Source organism: Phaethon aethereus, assembly GCF_964289735.1.
Source record: "Phaethon aethereus genome assembly, chromosome: 1".
Lineage (NCBI taxonomy): Eukaryota > Metazoa > Chordata > Aves > Phaethontiformes > Phaethontidae > Phaethon > Phaethon aethereus.
This window is the reverse complement of record NC_138575.1, coordinates 103470717-103485606: the sequence shown is the minus strand read 5'-3', so window position 1 is coordinate 103485606 and position 14890 is coordinate 103470717. Positions and strand designations below refer to the sequence as shown.

The 14890-nt window shown below is 47.4% G+C and overlaps 1 protein-coding gene across 1 annotated transcript; it reads right to left on the bottom strand.

The window, feature by feature from the left end:
• Positions 1–4105: 4105 nt before the first annotated feature.
• Positions 4106–14188, bottom strand: LOC309411332 (uncharacterized protein). The gene is made up of 6 exons (XM_082007936.1): positions 13729–14188; positions 12605–12943; positions 10643–10891; positions 6914–7051; positions 6180–6299; positions 4106–4760 (listed from the first exon to the last, which is right to left on the bottom strand). Exons 1-6 carry the CDS (start codon positions 13787–13789, stop codon positions 4600–4602), a joined length of 1068 nt encoding a protein of 355 aa, XP_081864062.1. The 5' UTR covers positions 13790–14188; the 3' UTR covers positions 4106–4599.
• Positions 14189–14890: the final 702 nt, after the last annotated feature.

Below are 14890 nucleotides of genomic sequence, written 5' to 3'. Positions count from 1 at the left end.
TGCTGCTCTTCGTGCCCACTTGTGTTACCGGTTCTGCGTGTTTACCTATGGAAGTCCATGGGGCATCTCACTCCTCCCTGCCTGGCGGCAGTAATACCTACAGTTCTGAACCTTACAGCACCGCCAGAATTTCTTCGCTACTGTTAAGGAAATGGTTTTGAAGACATCTATTAGTGACATTGTATCCTACAGCTGAGTTACACGCGAACTCTTCTTGTTTGCTTATTTTGAAATGAATTGCAATAATTTGTAAAAAGTGACACGAACTTATTATGCACATACCTAGTTTTTTTCAGCTACACAGAGATTTTCATCAGAAGTTAACCACTGCTCGCATGCCTCTTCAGTATTTAGAATGAACATTTCATTTGCTATTGTAAACTGGCCCGTTATCAGTTTTGTCTATCTGCTCTCAGACTCACCAGCTTCTACTCTGTTGTTTCTGTAGAGCTGATGGTGGTGGGGAGGGCTGGTCCTCCAGGTCCCCACAAACTGCTGGCTCTTGCTCTGGTGCCTCTGCCCCCATGCTGGGCTCCGAGAGAGGACCCCAAGGGCTACGTACACAGCCACTGGGACATCAGGCATGGCAGCCTGGGGTAGAGGTTGGAAAGCAGAGCACAAACTGTTTCATTACTGGGATGGGGAGCTTTACTGACATGAGAATTTTATGGGGATGAGCTCATCCTGAATGCTAAAAAAATCTAAAGGGATCATTCCCCTTTCTCTGCTTGCTGTTATACCACACATTTCTTTTCTGCTTTTGCTTTTACCTATATCTTAAGTCAAATAAGATCATTATCTGTTCTCCTTTTATATTTATAAACTGCATGAATTACATGATGAAAAGGCTACATATTACATTTCATTTGTTGCTTAGCACATGCCACAAGCAGAGGGAAATTTTTCTCTTCCCACCACGAACCACTGACACGGATACAAATCTAAACATCCGTTCTGTACAGTACTATAAACCACTGGTGGTTTGTCTCAGCTGGGAAGAAACCACATCCCAAAATATCCACATTTCCCACAGAACAGAGCTCCCCTTGTCCCGCCAGCACTTGACAAGCAGAGGGATGGACCCTGCCCTACTCCCAGCCCTCCCCAGCCAAGACCAGTGTCTGGAAAGGACGGCATGACCGGCAGCTCTCTGTGCGGCTCCCCTCTCCTGGAAAGCACCAGCTCCCCACAGGAGGCCGGAGGCACCCCGGCACCAAGGGCTCCCTCAGCAACCAAGAGAGGGTAGGGCCGGCATGGCACAGCTTCACCAAGGCCACCAGAAACCCTGAAGAGGCAGCACAGACATCTCTGTTTCTGGTCAAATTCCTGATAGCACCATGTACATCCCTACCCCCTTACTCTGCCAGATAGCCCCAGGCCCAGAAGTATCCTCGCTATTGCCTGGGTGATGCAGAGCCATAGTCAGGCTGGAAAACAACTGCAGATTCAGGCGGGTGGCTCCTTGGGGTGCTGGGTTTACAGGCTGCAGGACAGCATTGCCCATGTTGAGTCACACCACTGTTCCAGAGCTACCCCTGTAATGGTAAAGTCAAGAGAATTTATATGATCACAAACCATCAGGACACTGGTTTTACTCACCGTCTAGGGCCCACTTGTCTAAGGGTGAGCATGAGAGAGTCACCTCCTCCATGCAAAAGGAGCTACACAGTCAAGCATCCTCCCTCACAACTAAGGTGGCTTAGGGGTCACCAAAAAATACAGATGGATACAGGTGGGTAAAACAAGACCATCTCCCTGCGTCTCTTCCCTGCACACCTCACGGGGCAAAGCACCAGAGCTGGGTTTGGGGAGCTGCTGGTGCATACAAACGTGCAGGCACATCAGCACACACGCTCCAATGGGGACTAGTTACAAGCCACTGTCCTACAGCCTCTCCTGGACTGACTGCCAAATAAATGTCCTTGTGATCTCTGTTCCCTAGACTGCCCAAGTCAGCTCTAGTCAGCAGTAACTCATTATCACCTTTTCTTTATTTGGCCAGGTGAAAATTTGGAAACCAGCCTGTACTTTCAGTGCAAACCATAAAGAAACAATTATTAAATAACAGAACTTAAACATTTCCGAAACAAGTTAGAAAACTGATCTTTTTATTAGGAACAAAATCATTGCAAGGAAAAGAAAATAAAAAACCCACCAAAAAAGAACAAGAGCTGGGCATGAGCACATACAGTTAAAGGAAGAGCACAGGCTGCATGACTCTTCTCCTGACCTCACAGTAACAGAAACCTTCACCCCGTTGCTGCACGGCATCTTCAGCAGGGAAGGACAGAAAACCAGCTCTGCCCTATCTGCCTCATAAAGGCATCTCAAGTCTCAGATTCCCATCTCAATGGGAAAAACCCTTCCCAGACTGGGATTCCTTCCCAGACACCACCACAATGCCAGCGGTGGTGCTAACAGCTGCCAGGGCACCCCCAGCCCTGCCAGGGCTGGCAGCAGCAAGGCAGCACTAGGGCAAGCTGGAACCGGGATGCAGCACCCCAGCAGGGCAAGGCTGGCCCAGCTTTGTCACCCTCAGCACCAAAAATGCTGGTATCTTCTCCAGTACAGCTCAGAGCACTGTTCAGCCTTCAAAGCATGTACTGGAGTCGACTGTCCCCTGCCTGCCCCTGCCAGAAAGTGCAGAAGAGAAGCAAAGCTGACTACATCCTCCCATTTCGGTGACACTGGCCCCTGTTCACCCAGCGTTGCTGCCACTGTGCTGCCTACAGGCAGCAGCCACTCCAAGCCCTCGGCATCACATTTTTGTCATTCAACTCGCAGCCTTTGAGGAATGTTTGTACCGAAAAAAGATAGCAGAGCACCATGAGGAAAAGAATTATTACCTCCCTCTTACTGTGGAAAATCTGATTCCTACGGCAGGCTTAAAAAGCAGAGAGACAGGCTGAATCACCACCAACACAGCACACAAGATCCAAAAATCTTCTAAACAGAGTTCACGGGACAAGGAAACAAGAAGAACAACCACCTACGGCTGGGCAGCACCCATGCAGAGCTTTGCCATGTACACAGTCATGAAGGACTTCCAGGTAAGCACGCAGCCGTGCCGCCAGCTCCCCCACCTGGGAGCAAAGCGTTCAGCTTGGTTTTGATTTTGCTGGGGTACTTGCAGACCTCGTTGGGTGACATTTACATGACATACCTTAAATATGTTTCCAAAGGATTCATGGCACAATGCCAGCACAATATAAAACCCGGACAAAATGACAAGGGAAGAGAGGGATGCAATACACACCTCCCCATCCCTTTTGGCCCTGGTCTGTACCATCTCTGCTGTTGCCCTACCATGCCTTTCTAGCCCATTGGGCTAGTTTAACACCAACATGCCTCGCTTCCGACAACCAAAACGCACTTATACAGTAAATACCTTGCTCTGGCAGTGCACCCTGCAGCACTCCCTGTGGCCTGACAGCCCTGCAGCCCCTGGCAGCTTTGCCACGGACTCAGCTACCTGCTGCCTGGGACCGAGTCCGTGCCCTCCCCTTACGTCTTTCTTCCCTGCAGGTCTACCCCAGCTGCTCCACTCGCAAACCTCCCCTGAGCAGAACAGGATATGCGTAGCCGCAAGACTTGCCTAAGAGATTCTATAAATTGCTGCTGTCTGTGCAAACAACACAGCACTGAAAAAGCCTACATGCACAGGCAGATGGCCAACTTAATCAGCTTGTGGTAGCTAAACCATTACACTAAAGGCACTAATGCTTGCACTGATGAACGATCTCAGCATTATAATCAATGTTTCTGCCAAAATTACACACCCAAGCCCCAGGCACCCTTCTGCTGCAAGCAAGCAAGCTAGTGACAGAGCTGTTTTAACTCATTGGCAACCCCAGCAGTTAAGCTCTGGCAAAAGGTAGCCGGTAGCCCCTTGCCATTACAGGGCATCGAAAGGCAAGCAAGCCAGCATCACTTCCTGGGGTCTGCACGCAGCAGCCCCCATCACCACTCCTGGCCCCACGCAGCAAGTGGTGAGGGCCAAATCACAAAGGGACTGGAGCTCAGAGGAGCGATTCAGATAAACACCCGGCACAGCAGATACCTAGCTGAAACCTCCATGGAGCTTTGTTTTGCAAGGTCTGTGAAAAATGCCATGAAATCTCCTGAGAAGAGGTTTTCTCAGGAAATTTCTGGCAGGTCCTTGTTTCTCTCTGGGACTGATAGGCCACCTCAATCTGCCTGTCGTGCCTGCCCCTTGCAGGGGCCGCTGGCTGGTGGAGACATGGCAAGGCATGGGGTGGGCAGGGAGCAGGAGGAACTGTCTGTCTCATTTCAGGCTGTTCTCTAGGGCTCCACAGTTTAGCTGCAGATCTACTAACAGGCAAAGCATCAGAGAGCTGCCCAGTTTAGTTTTTTAGTGAACCTGTTAGCACACGACATTGCGGCCTTGAAGCCTTGTATGTGCTTTCCTTATATTTTCTTGGTCTTTTTTTTTTTTTAAATGAGGTTAGCAGGCCTAACACCTCACGTCTTTCCCCTGCTAAAATTTTCTGGGCCAATTCTTACACACAATGAAACTACGGGATGCAAAGGATGGGTGTCATAGGCTTCAAGACAGAGTGGAACAGCAAACATGCCAGATCAGTCATCAGTTGGATCCGGGAAAGAGTCTGAGGCATTTTCCTGGCTTTCCACATCAACTATGACCTCTGGGTCTGGCATTTCCTCAGGCTCTATCTCCACTGGTAAGTTTTCTTCCACCAGCGGCTGGGGCTCAACGCCTTGACCAGTCCGAGCAGCATCTGGAAAAGAAGGGAGAAATGGCTTACAAGTGCCCACACTATACTCACCCTGATGGAATTCCTCCCCGCAGTCCCTGATGCTGCAGCCTGCCTAACCCGCTCAGTCACCTCTCCCCAGGCGTCCACAAGCCAAATTTCAATTTTCTTTGCAACTACACATTTATTGAGCTGTCCCTCGTGGCTCTAGACACCTTGGTGCTAAAGCTCTCTGGGCTCAACTGCCCAAAATATACCAAAATACCAAAGCCAAATCTATTCAGTTACATCTGTGTAAGTAAAGCTGGCTAACAGCACACATTTAATATTCTCACCTAAACACTTTCCTCACACACCTCTGCTTTTTACTTATTTGTAGAAAATATAAATAACATGGGATACTTTGTTAGTCAAACTGACGGTGTGTAAATTTTTTATTTAAAAAAAAGTTCTACACTTTAAGTATATTAATATTGAACAATGATGTGAATGACTTATCTTTTTTTTTTTCTTGCACTATGTTCATGAGTAGCGTTTAATATTTTGAAAGCAGAGCAAAGCAGCATCCAAAGTTAGACATAAAGCATAACTGAGGTGCTGAGAGGCTGTGCATGGTACAGTGAAGGACATCAGAAGTGGAGACAGCAGCACTGAGACTAGGCTACAACCTATGTAGTGTTGCTCCAGTTCACGATGTCTCTGCTAGACCTACTTGAGCTGATGATGGTGCATTACTAGGGAAGGTCTTGACAGCATTCCTGTTTGTGAAACAAAACCGAGGGAAACATAATGCAAAAAGTGGAGTATTAATATCAAGTGCTCACAGAATAGGAGATTTCCGAAAGGTTTTTATCACTGCACTCTCTTGACCATACTGTGTTAAAGCTGTGGGGTTTTATTCTCAATTTCTTTGAAGGATTTAAAATGCAACCATATTCCCACTTTAGCCCAAATTTAAGGAACCACACAAGTCTCTGACTTTGATGGGATTTAGCTGTCTGTACAGCTCAGCATATTGGTGGATGCTGTCCTGAAGATGACTGCTTACAGAAACAATGTCGATTCTTATAAGATGTTACTGATGAGAAGGGCGTGTGTGTTATAATCGCAGGAAAACTGCTAAGTTTTATGCTGGTTTTGAGATACATATTTTACCACAGGAGATACTGGAACAGACAGCCTGCTGGCAGTACCCTCTGCAGGATGCTTATGAGACGGCTGCCGCTACATCTCATGGCTGGGTGAGGGCAAGAGCTACTCCTGTGCAGAAGCCGAGCACGAGTAAGGTACTGATAAATGACCTGTCGTCTGGACAAGATGCAGCACCTTCCCTGCGCTAGTGAGTCCCAGGCCCCTCTCTACAGTCAGCCACACATATCCATATTGTCCTTCCCCCTCCTGAACAAGCTATCCACCCGACTTAAAACAAGTCACTGGACCCACCAGGCTTTGGAGGGCAGTCGATTTGGGCAGCTTGAGCTTCGACGTGGTCTCCGCTGGGGGGGCTCTTCACACCTTCACTGGAGACCACGGACATTGTTAGTCCATCATCCTTCTCCTCATCTGTAAAACCAAAACCAGAGACTTGAAGGAAAGAAGTCCCCCACATCACGGCATCCTCGACACAATCATTGCGAGGCCAGCCTACCAACACATGCTTGCACCTCCTCCTCATGCAGCACCGGCTCCATTCCCAGAGCAGACAGATGCCAAGTACAGAGGGCCATTGCCAACCTGTCACAGACCAGCTCGGCCCTGCTGACAGGATCACAGCTTGAGGTGGCCTCACTGGCCATGGGCAGATTGCACTCAGGGACTGCTGCTGACAACAGACTGCCATCAGAAGTCTTCAGGTCATTTCAGGATCAGACCTGAACGAGGCTCAATTTTCTTGCCCATAGAAAAGGTTCTGCTGTGTTTCTTTCTGGCCAGGAGCGCATGGTGGCAAGCATGAGGTGAAAAAAAGAAAAGCAAGGTTTAATTCAAGACCCCGCTGGGTGTAACAGTTGCCTATCAGCAAGCAGCTTTCTGCTCCACCAGGTCAAGGGAGGGCTGGCTGGAAGACAAGTAGCCACCCAGCCAAGACCAGTTCACGCTGAGGCTATTTCAAGCCTAGCCTGCACAAACACAGTCCTCCATGAGACTCATCTCAGAGGGCAAGAGGGTTCTCCACTCACCTGAGGGCACTGGGATGAACTTGTGTTTCCTCTTCATGCAGCAACATATGACTGAGGACACAGCCACCACCAGGATAAGTGCACTCCCTGCACACCCTGTCAGGATGTAAATGAACCACGGGTACTGCAGCAGGTCTCCTGAAAGGAGATGGCATTGTGAGTTACCAGGGTGGACAAGCTTCTTTCTCCAAACAGGAGAAACCCTGCAGCCAGATTAGAGCATGTGGGCATTATGGTTGCTTTGGTTTGGATCAGGGGAGCTGATACTGTGAACTGTGGAACATCGTGATTTATGTCACATTGTTTATAACAAAATTTGAAATTTGTCATTAAGAGGCTTGTGTGACTAAGCTGTGTGCATTTGTTTCTGCCTACTCTGACCATCTAACATAATTCGTAAGTTTTAGTAAAATTTAACTGGGAAGGTGGTGGTTTGAAAGATACAACATTTCAACAAGTTTTGTGAAAATGGGCAGCTGAGAAGAGGACGGAGACCTAAGCTAGCATCTCCTGCTGAAAGAAAAGCTGCAGAGTCATAGAATCACAGAATTATTAAGGTTGGAAAAGTCCTCTAAGATCATCAAGTCCAACCACCAACCCAACACCACCATGGCCATTAAACCCTGTCCTGAAGTGCCACGTCTACACGTTTTTTTTTAACACCTCCAGTGATGGTGTCTCCACCACTCCCCTGGGCAGCCTGTTCCAATGCTTGACCACCCTCATAGCTTGTATTAGGCCCCAGAGAATCCACTTAGGTCAGCCATGTAACAACTATGCCAAGCTCAAAGCAAGTCCGACCAGCGCCTGCACTTCCTCAGGCACCAGAGACTCCAGCCACCCATGTCAGAGCTGTAGGAAACCAGCTTCACTGCTGCTTGGGGAAGGATTTCTTTTCATTCCCCTTCCCAACCGAGATCATCCGAAAGTCCTAGCAGGAGGCGATGGCTACAGATGGCTGAGCAGGCGGCCAGACACAAGTGGGTGGGCATTACCACCCAGTTCAGGGTGCCCTGCTCAGGGTTGCTTTGCCGGGTCAGACTCGCAGGTACGCCGCTGCTGGGCGGGGGAGCTGGTAGAGAGCATCACAGACTTGCAGAACAGAGGGACCCGGCCAGACTCGCTCCTTCATGGAGACAATCTGCTCCAACCGGGGGCAGCCGGTAGGAAAACTCTTCTTCCCGTATGAAAATAACCGTACAGCTCAACTATCGCTACAATACCAATTCCTTCGGTAAACCTATGCCATCGCTTTTAGAACCATTTGGCTTCTTTTCAGCTGCGCAGATGCCTGTGCAGCACTGCGCTGCAGAAAACCAACAGGTTCGTCTGGAGCTTGTTTTCAAGACTCCAACGGCACAAAGTGCTGCGCAACCCCAGAGGCTGGGAAGCGTTTCAAACGTTCCAGGACGTACTGCACGCTGTCATAGTCCGCATGCTCACCAGAAGAGTAAAAACAACTGTAGACAGGTGCTCCTGTGTGTGAAATCGCACATACTCTAAGTATTTTCAGAGTGCCTGTTCCAGTCTCTTTAGGAACATTTACCAAGTTCAAAAAAAAGGGTATTCAAAATTAAACTGTCAGCAAATGAGAAGTCATTTCCCTAATAATTTTAGTTCCTTTTTGATGAAAGTTTAGAGAACATTGTCAAAGGCATAAATATGTGTTGGAAATATTTCTTCCTGAATATGTTTTCCTAAAAATTTCCCATTTGTTAAAAAGGTCTTTTTGAGATAAAATATTGTGTTAAAAATCAGTAATAAACAAGCAATGAATCAACAAAAGCCTTTTATACATGTTGACTTGTTAACTTCTGAATCCTCTGCTTTAGATCCTGTGTGATCAGAGCCCTTTGGTGCCTGGGAAGTTTACAGTATTTCTGCCAAATTGTTTTACACTTACAACTATTCAAAATTAATTTCATCAGTCAAGAGGTAGCCCAAATAGATGCTTTTACATAGATCTTATACCTACAATGGAAAAAACTATATTCAGCCTTTTGCCTGGAGCAAATAATAACCCACAAAAATAATGAATTTATCTTTAATTAATCTTTGATTAAGTTAATTGAACTCATTGCTCTCTCAATTCATTTTACTAGTATTCAGAATTGCTTTAGTTCACTTTTACAAACCTGGTTGCATTCGGTGACTAAAAAGTAGAATTGCTGCTACTTTCTTGCTCTCAGACCCTTCCAAATACGTGTTCACGCGCATGTCCATCCCAGCAGAGCTATCACTACGTTCCCCTGTGGGCTTTCAAGAGGAAATGGGGAAGCGGTATCGCACCCAGGGGACTGGGCAGCCACCCAGAATAAACAATGGTACCTGTCAGCACTCGCGTGATTTATCACAGGGCTTGACTGAACAGCTGGTGGATGTTCACATCCTCACTCCCCCATTCCTCAGCCAGCTTGGGTCTGACTACACTGAACAACCTCTGACCAGTGTAAAATTAAGATCACTGCTCCACAACCACAAATGCCAAACCGGTACAAGGTTGGCCAGCAGTGCCAATGCAATTGGGCATGAACAGCCCACGGCATTTCTGTTGAATGCCAGCACATACGATACAGGGTTTATGTCAGTAATTTTGCTTTCACACCAACTGTATGCCAACCATAGAAAAAAAGACAGTATCTGCTGTGGAGCTGGACCATCTCAGAGAATTTCTAAAATCACAGAATCAGAATCACAGAATTCTGTGATTAAAATGCTTGGTGCTATTGCACAGTATTATTTCTCTAGTAGCAAAGGTGATTAAATTAATTACAGCTAAGTTAGTCAAAAACCTCATGGTTAAATTATGCCACCCTGATGTCGTTTTGATGACCAACTTCACTGCCAGAGTGGAGAAAAACCTTCACTACTGGAGATGCAAATGAAATCACACCCAAGGTTATCTAATTAAAAAAAAAAAAAAAAAAAAAAAGAGATGTGAGCTTACAACACAAGCAAGTGCTTTCCATCATCATGATGTTCTGGAAGTTTTGATCAGTCCTGGGATCTGGATTTTCTGTGTCATTAAACTATGGCCTCATTCAAGCAGAGTACTCGGCATTTATGGATAGCTTGCAAATGGATAAAGTCACAGCACTACATATCCCAGCAGGGACATGGAGAGAAAAAATCCTACATTTTGTAAGTAAATGAGTTGTGCCTTTATCACACCTCTGACGGTGTGGAGCTGATGGAGAGACATTTGTATAGACTGGTAAATCTTTGTGCAGGTGGCCTAGACAAGGAGAAAAGAGACTAGGCAGAACCACTCAGCTGAGTTCAGCAGCAACAGGGCTGAGGGGGCAGAGGTGTTTATACAGGTGTGATGCAGAAACTGGAAGGCTGTCTGGGTACTGGATGAATGTCAGAGCAGGAAGCAGCTTGTGTTTCTAAACCAGCATAGAGGGTTGGTGCACAGGAGGATGCAAGGTCTCCATCACTGGGAGGTAGGAAAACAGACAGACAGAGATCCATCCTTGCCGCAGAGTTGGGTAAAAGGACCTCCTGAACAAAACTTGCCCCCCTTTTTGTGGTTGTAGGCTGTGTCAGTCCAAGGCACAGGAGGCAGAAGGAAGTCAAGGGGACACTTTCTAAAGGGAGGATGTGGTAAGTCTGGAATGCAGCTGCCAGAGGACAGAAGAGTTCGGTATTATGCAGACAGCAACAACTCCTTAGTTTTTCTGCTGCAAGAGACCAAAAGGGAGATTTTCTGGAGACGCCACTACTCACCATAGCTGCAAGACAGCACAACGGGCCTGGTCCTCGTGACGCTGTTCCCGTGGTAAACCTCACATACAAATTCCCCAGGCACGGTTTTGTCCAGGCGAACCTTCTTCCCGCCGTCTTTAACACAAGCCTCCGGGGCGCTCAGCGCCGTGCCATTCAGCAGCCACCGAAAGCTGGTGCTCTCGTTGCTGGCCACGTCGCAGAACAACTCTCCGGTCCCGTTAGGGAAGCATTGGATACCAATGGCCGGCTCTGGTCACACACAGCGCGGGGCAACGGGAACAGCGAGGAAAGAGAGAGGTGAGGAGAGGACTCAGCAGCGAACATGAGCCTGGACAGGAGCTTCCCTTACCAGAAGTCTTACTACATTTACTGCCAGCCAGGGAGCACAGAAATAAGTAAGCAGACTCTTCAGTGCCTGCCTCCAGCCGTGAAATGCTCAGCAGTGCCCACCCAACCCTGCTGGTGACTCTTGGTCCCTGTTTTGAGGATGCCACAAAAATTTGGCATCTCTTCATTTTCCTTATTGAAATTGAAAAATGGAAAAATAAAAGCCCCTGATCTGACAGGATGGTGGAAACACTCAAAGCATCTGCCCGCCAGAGGCTTCCTCTGTAATCAGCACATAACCATAGCTTCAGAGGAGACTCAGCCCTCTCCTCCACCAGAGGTTTGTACTTTTGCTGTCACTCTGCCTTTTCTTCCATTTTAGAGAGAAACTAGTAAAAATCATGCCCAACACAGATACCAACACCAGATACCTGCAGTTAGATAGCATGACCCACACTAGGACAATTTAAAATGAAGGAATCATTAATCTTATTACATTTTCCTGAATTTCTCTCTCTGTCTGCTACAAGGAGCCTATCTATTTCCTGCATTTGCCACTTTGCAAATACAGACTAGACAGAGAAGTGGTATGGTTTTACGACAGTAAGGGTCATACTGAGAATGTCTGCGTAAGTTTCCATGTAAATAAGCTCATAAATCACTTTCTTCAACTAGGACATCGTCTGCAGCTAAAATTCCCTGCCTCCAGGAATACCGTTTCTGTGAAATTGTTTTCCTGACTTAGGTGTGGCAACAGAACACGAGGAGGAGACAAAAGTTCCCAAAGCAAATCCACTGAAATGGAGGTTAAACCCACTTCTGCAGTCTTTGCCTGCTTCCAGTCTAAGCACCCAATCTTCGTACCAAGGAGTCCCATCTTTGACCTACTCTCCATGGCAGTTCTGCCTGTTTATGCCCACAAGGTGTTAAGGATTCATTTGTCTTCACTGAGACCAGTTTGCTCAGACATTTTCATTACAATTTCATATGCTTCAGTCTCTCTTAGAAGCTCGTGTAAATGAAAGCCCTGCGAAAGGAACGGTGGAGATGAGGACCAGAGCAATGGCCACTGGCTGCCTGGAGCAATAGTCAGTAGGGGGGCAAACCCATTTAAGCCTTCTCCATAAAAACCCCACACGCCTCAACCCAGACCTGCAGAGAAGTCTAGTTCAGTTTCCACAGCCAGGTCAGGTAGGGTTAACTCCTTAAGGAAGCATGTCCACAGGCAGCAAAATGCTGTCGGTCAGTGAGAGCTTTTGTGAAGGCCATCAGGAAGAGCACTCTGGAAATGGACTGAAATCTCTAGCTACATGTCTATGTACTCTACATTCAACTTTACAGACACTTCATGCTGCTGTCTCTTACATCAGGGAAAAACAGTACGTAGCTCAACTGACTGGCTACTTCAAGGAAGGCTCAACAGACAGGAGAGACTGACAACAGGGATGCAAAAAGCATCCCTTAGTTTACACTCACCACTACTGCTCCCCGAGGTGCCAGAGGCTTACAAAGCTGCTCCAGAGGCACCTATGGCTCCTGCAAGCTCAAGTGGTCTCTTAGGAAGAATTTCAAGGCACCAGCTTCCAGCCAGGCTCACAAGTTCAAAAGCTATTTATTGCTAAGAAGGCCACTTACCAAATACTTCTAGGGTAAAATATCTGGTGGTGTTGTGAAAAACAAACTCGTATTTTCCTTCATCCTCTTTCTCCACACTCCTCAGCACCAGGGAGCCATTCTGCAAGTTCAGGCATCTGCCAGCAGAATTGCCGCACTCGGCCAACAAAGTGTCATTTAAGACAGCTGTCAAGCATCTCACATCCCTCTTGCTCATTCTGGAGAGGTTCTGCAGACTTTGAATTCCCACAGAGAAGACTGCTGAGCCTCCGCTGAGCACACCGGTCCAGGTGACAGAGCCTGAAAGGAGAGGCACAGAGTGTGGGCAGCAAGCTCGCTGTGTCCACCCATCCATCCCCTCTCATCTGCCTCCCAGAAAGGCAAATGCCCCCGTGAGATGCAGGAGGGACAGACCCACCCCTAATGACAGGCTGGGGTCACCCATAACTGAAAATCAGAGAAGTGGGAAACCTTCCATAAAGGCCAGCTTTCCCCCCGATAACATGGGAGTGGCATGTACACCATACGCACAGGGTGACAAAAGGCTGAGCAGCTGGTCTTTTCTCTCCCCAAATTTGACATGACCATCTACCACCCCCTCTCAGAGCCAAGACTGTACAAAGAAAGATCCTCAAGGCATCAATGCCATGGATCTTGTACAGAGGGTAGCAAAAACAACTGCTGCCTGCACAGCTGCTCTTACCCAAAGGGTAAAGTCACAGTTTTAACTTGAACAGGACTCACAGCATTCTTGCACATTATCAAGTTACTGTACACAAATCAGAGATGGGTAAATGTCAGGGCAACAGCAGCTCGGGGACTAGCCCAAGGTCACACCAAACGTTAGGAGCAGGACCACATTGCTCTCCAGCCAGCATTCTGCATACAAGAACCTTACATTCTCTGCTGAAATGCTTTTACAGACACAGTACACCGAGAAAGTACTATATTGTTAGTTATCATTCATTTACTAAAAAAATAATTTGTCTTACTTTGGTCTGACTGCCCCTTTCATGCATTAGCAGTTAGACTACTTGATGTCTCCCCAAACCTGATAGAGTCCTTAAAAGATCTTGGAGCGAAATTAAGGTGTCTGCTCATCTAGGCAAATCTGTGCCAACTTCATAAAGAAAAATCCCACTTACCATGAGTAACAGTTATTATCACCAGCAAGCACTGTAGAGTAAAAGGAGAGCTGAAATCCATTTTAAAGAGCTCCTTGCATCATATGCTGCGAAGACGATCTGGTTACAGAGCTCAGTGAATATAGCGTTCAGGAAATGATGTCAGAAGCAAGAGTGGGGAAAAAAAAAGAAAAGAAACTCCATAGTGGACAGCTTGAATAATGTTTCAAAATAGACCTGCAAGGTTTTGGGTGACTGAACTCGGGCTGAACCAACATGAGCCACAATGTGCTCTGCACAGTCCCACACCTTGAAGCTAGCTGCAAGTGTGAGAATAGGGCTGAGAGGTGAGGACACACAAAAATATCTCCTGCTCAGCTCACCCTGTTTAGGAAGATGCTAACACCGAGACTGGGCAAAGGTGAAACGCCTATTTCTTTCATCCTTTTCCAGTTTATCGAAGTGTTGCATCCCCACCCAGGGAAGAGAGAAATCAGTTCGGTCAGATAAAGCACTGCACATGCAGGCTAGCCGATTTTCTGAAATACCGAGGATTGCTCGGGCAATCGAGAGTGAGAGTCCCACCAGCAGGAGGTGTGGGAGAAGGCTCTCCTCCGTATGCAAAGGTGACGTTGCCAGCCTCGACTTTGCTGGGCTCTTCTAGTGACCGAATGGTACCTGCCATGCAGGAAAAGGTTCTGTACAGCTGCCCCAGGCAAAGAATAAAGCTTATGGGAAGAGAAGTTCCACTGCAAAACTAGACTGAATGCAGCCCAGAAGCCACCCTGGCTCTGTTTGGAGTGCAAATGCCAGAGATGAGACTGAAAAGCCAATCTTGAAGAACCGCTGTGGCCCAGTTACCTACATGGCCAGATACTTCGTTCACCCTCGTTGAGAAGGCTTAAAGCACGCTGGCATTTTGCACAGAGTGCCGAGGTGGATCACACAAGCAACAATCTCACTCACTGGAGGAAGTAAACTGCCATGGCATTAGAGCTAACATCTGGATTTTTTTAGATGCACTTAGCAGATGTGCTGGGGAATAACTGTGACAGCAGTTCAGGACACGGCTGGGAATCTTACACTTTCATGCTGTTTCTCTGGACACAGACATAGACACAGCCCGTTAAGGAAGCTCCACATGGCAGAATCACATATATACACAGATTTCTGAGAAATTATT

Bases quoted from the DNA above. Each gene is read 5' to 3' on its own strand.
- LOC309411332 (XM_082007936.1), bottom strand. From the start codon at position 13,789: ATGGATTTCAGCTCTCCTTTTACTCTACAGTGCTTGCTGGTGATAATA. The intron at 12,944-13,728 runs GTAAGTGGGATT...GAGGCAGATGAG, and splicing joins GATAATAACTGTTACTCATG to AGGGGATGGATGGGTGGACA. The intron at 7,052-10,642 runs GTGAGTAGTGGC...ATCTCCTTTCAG, and splicing joins TGTGCTGTCTTGCAGCTATG to GAGACCTGCTGCAGTACCCG.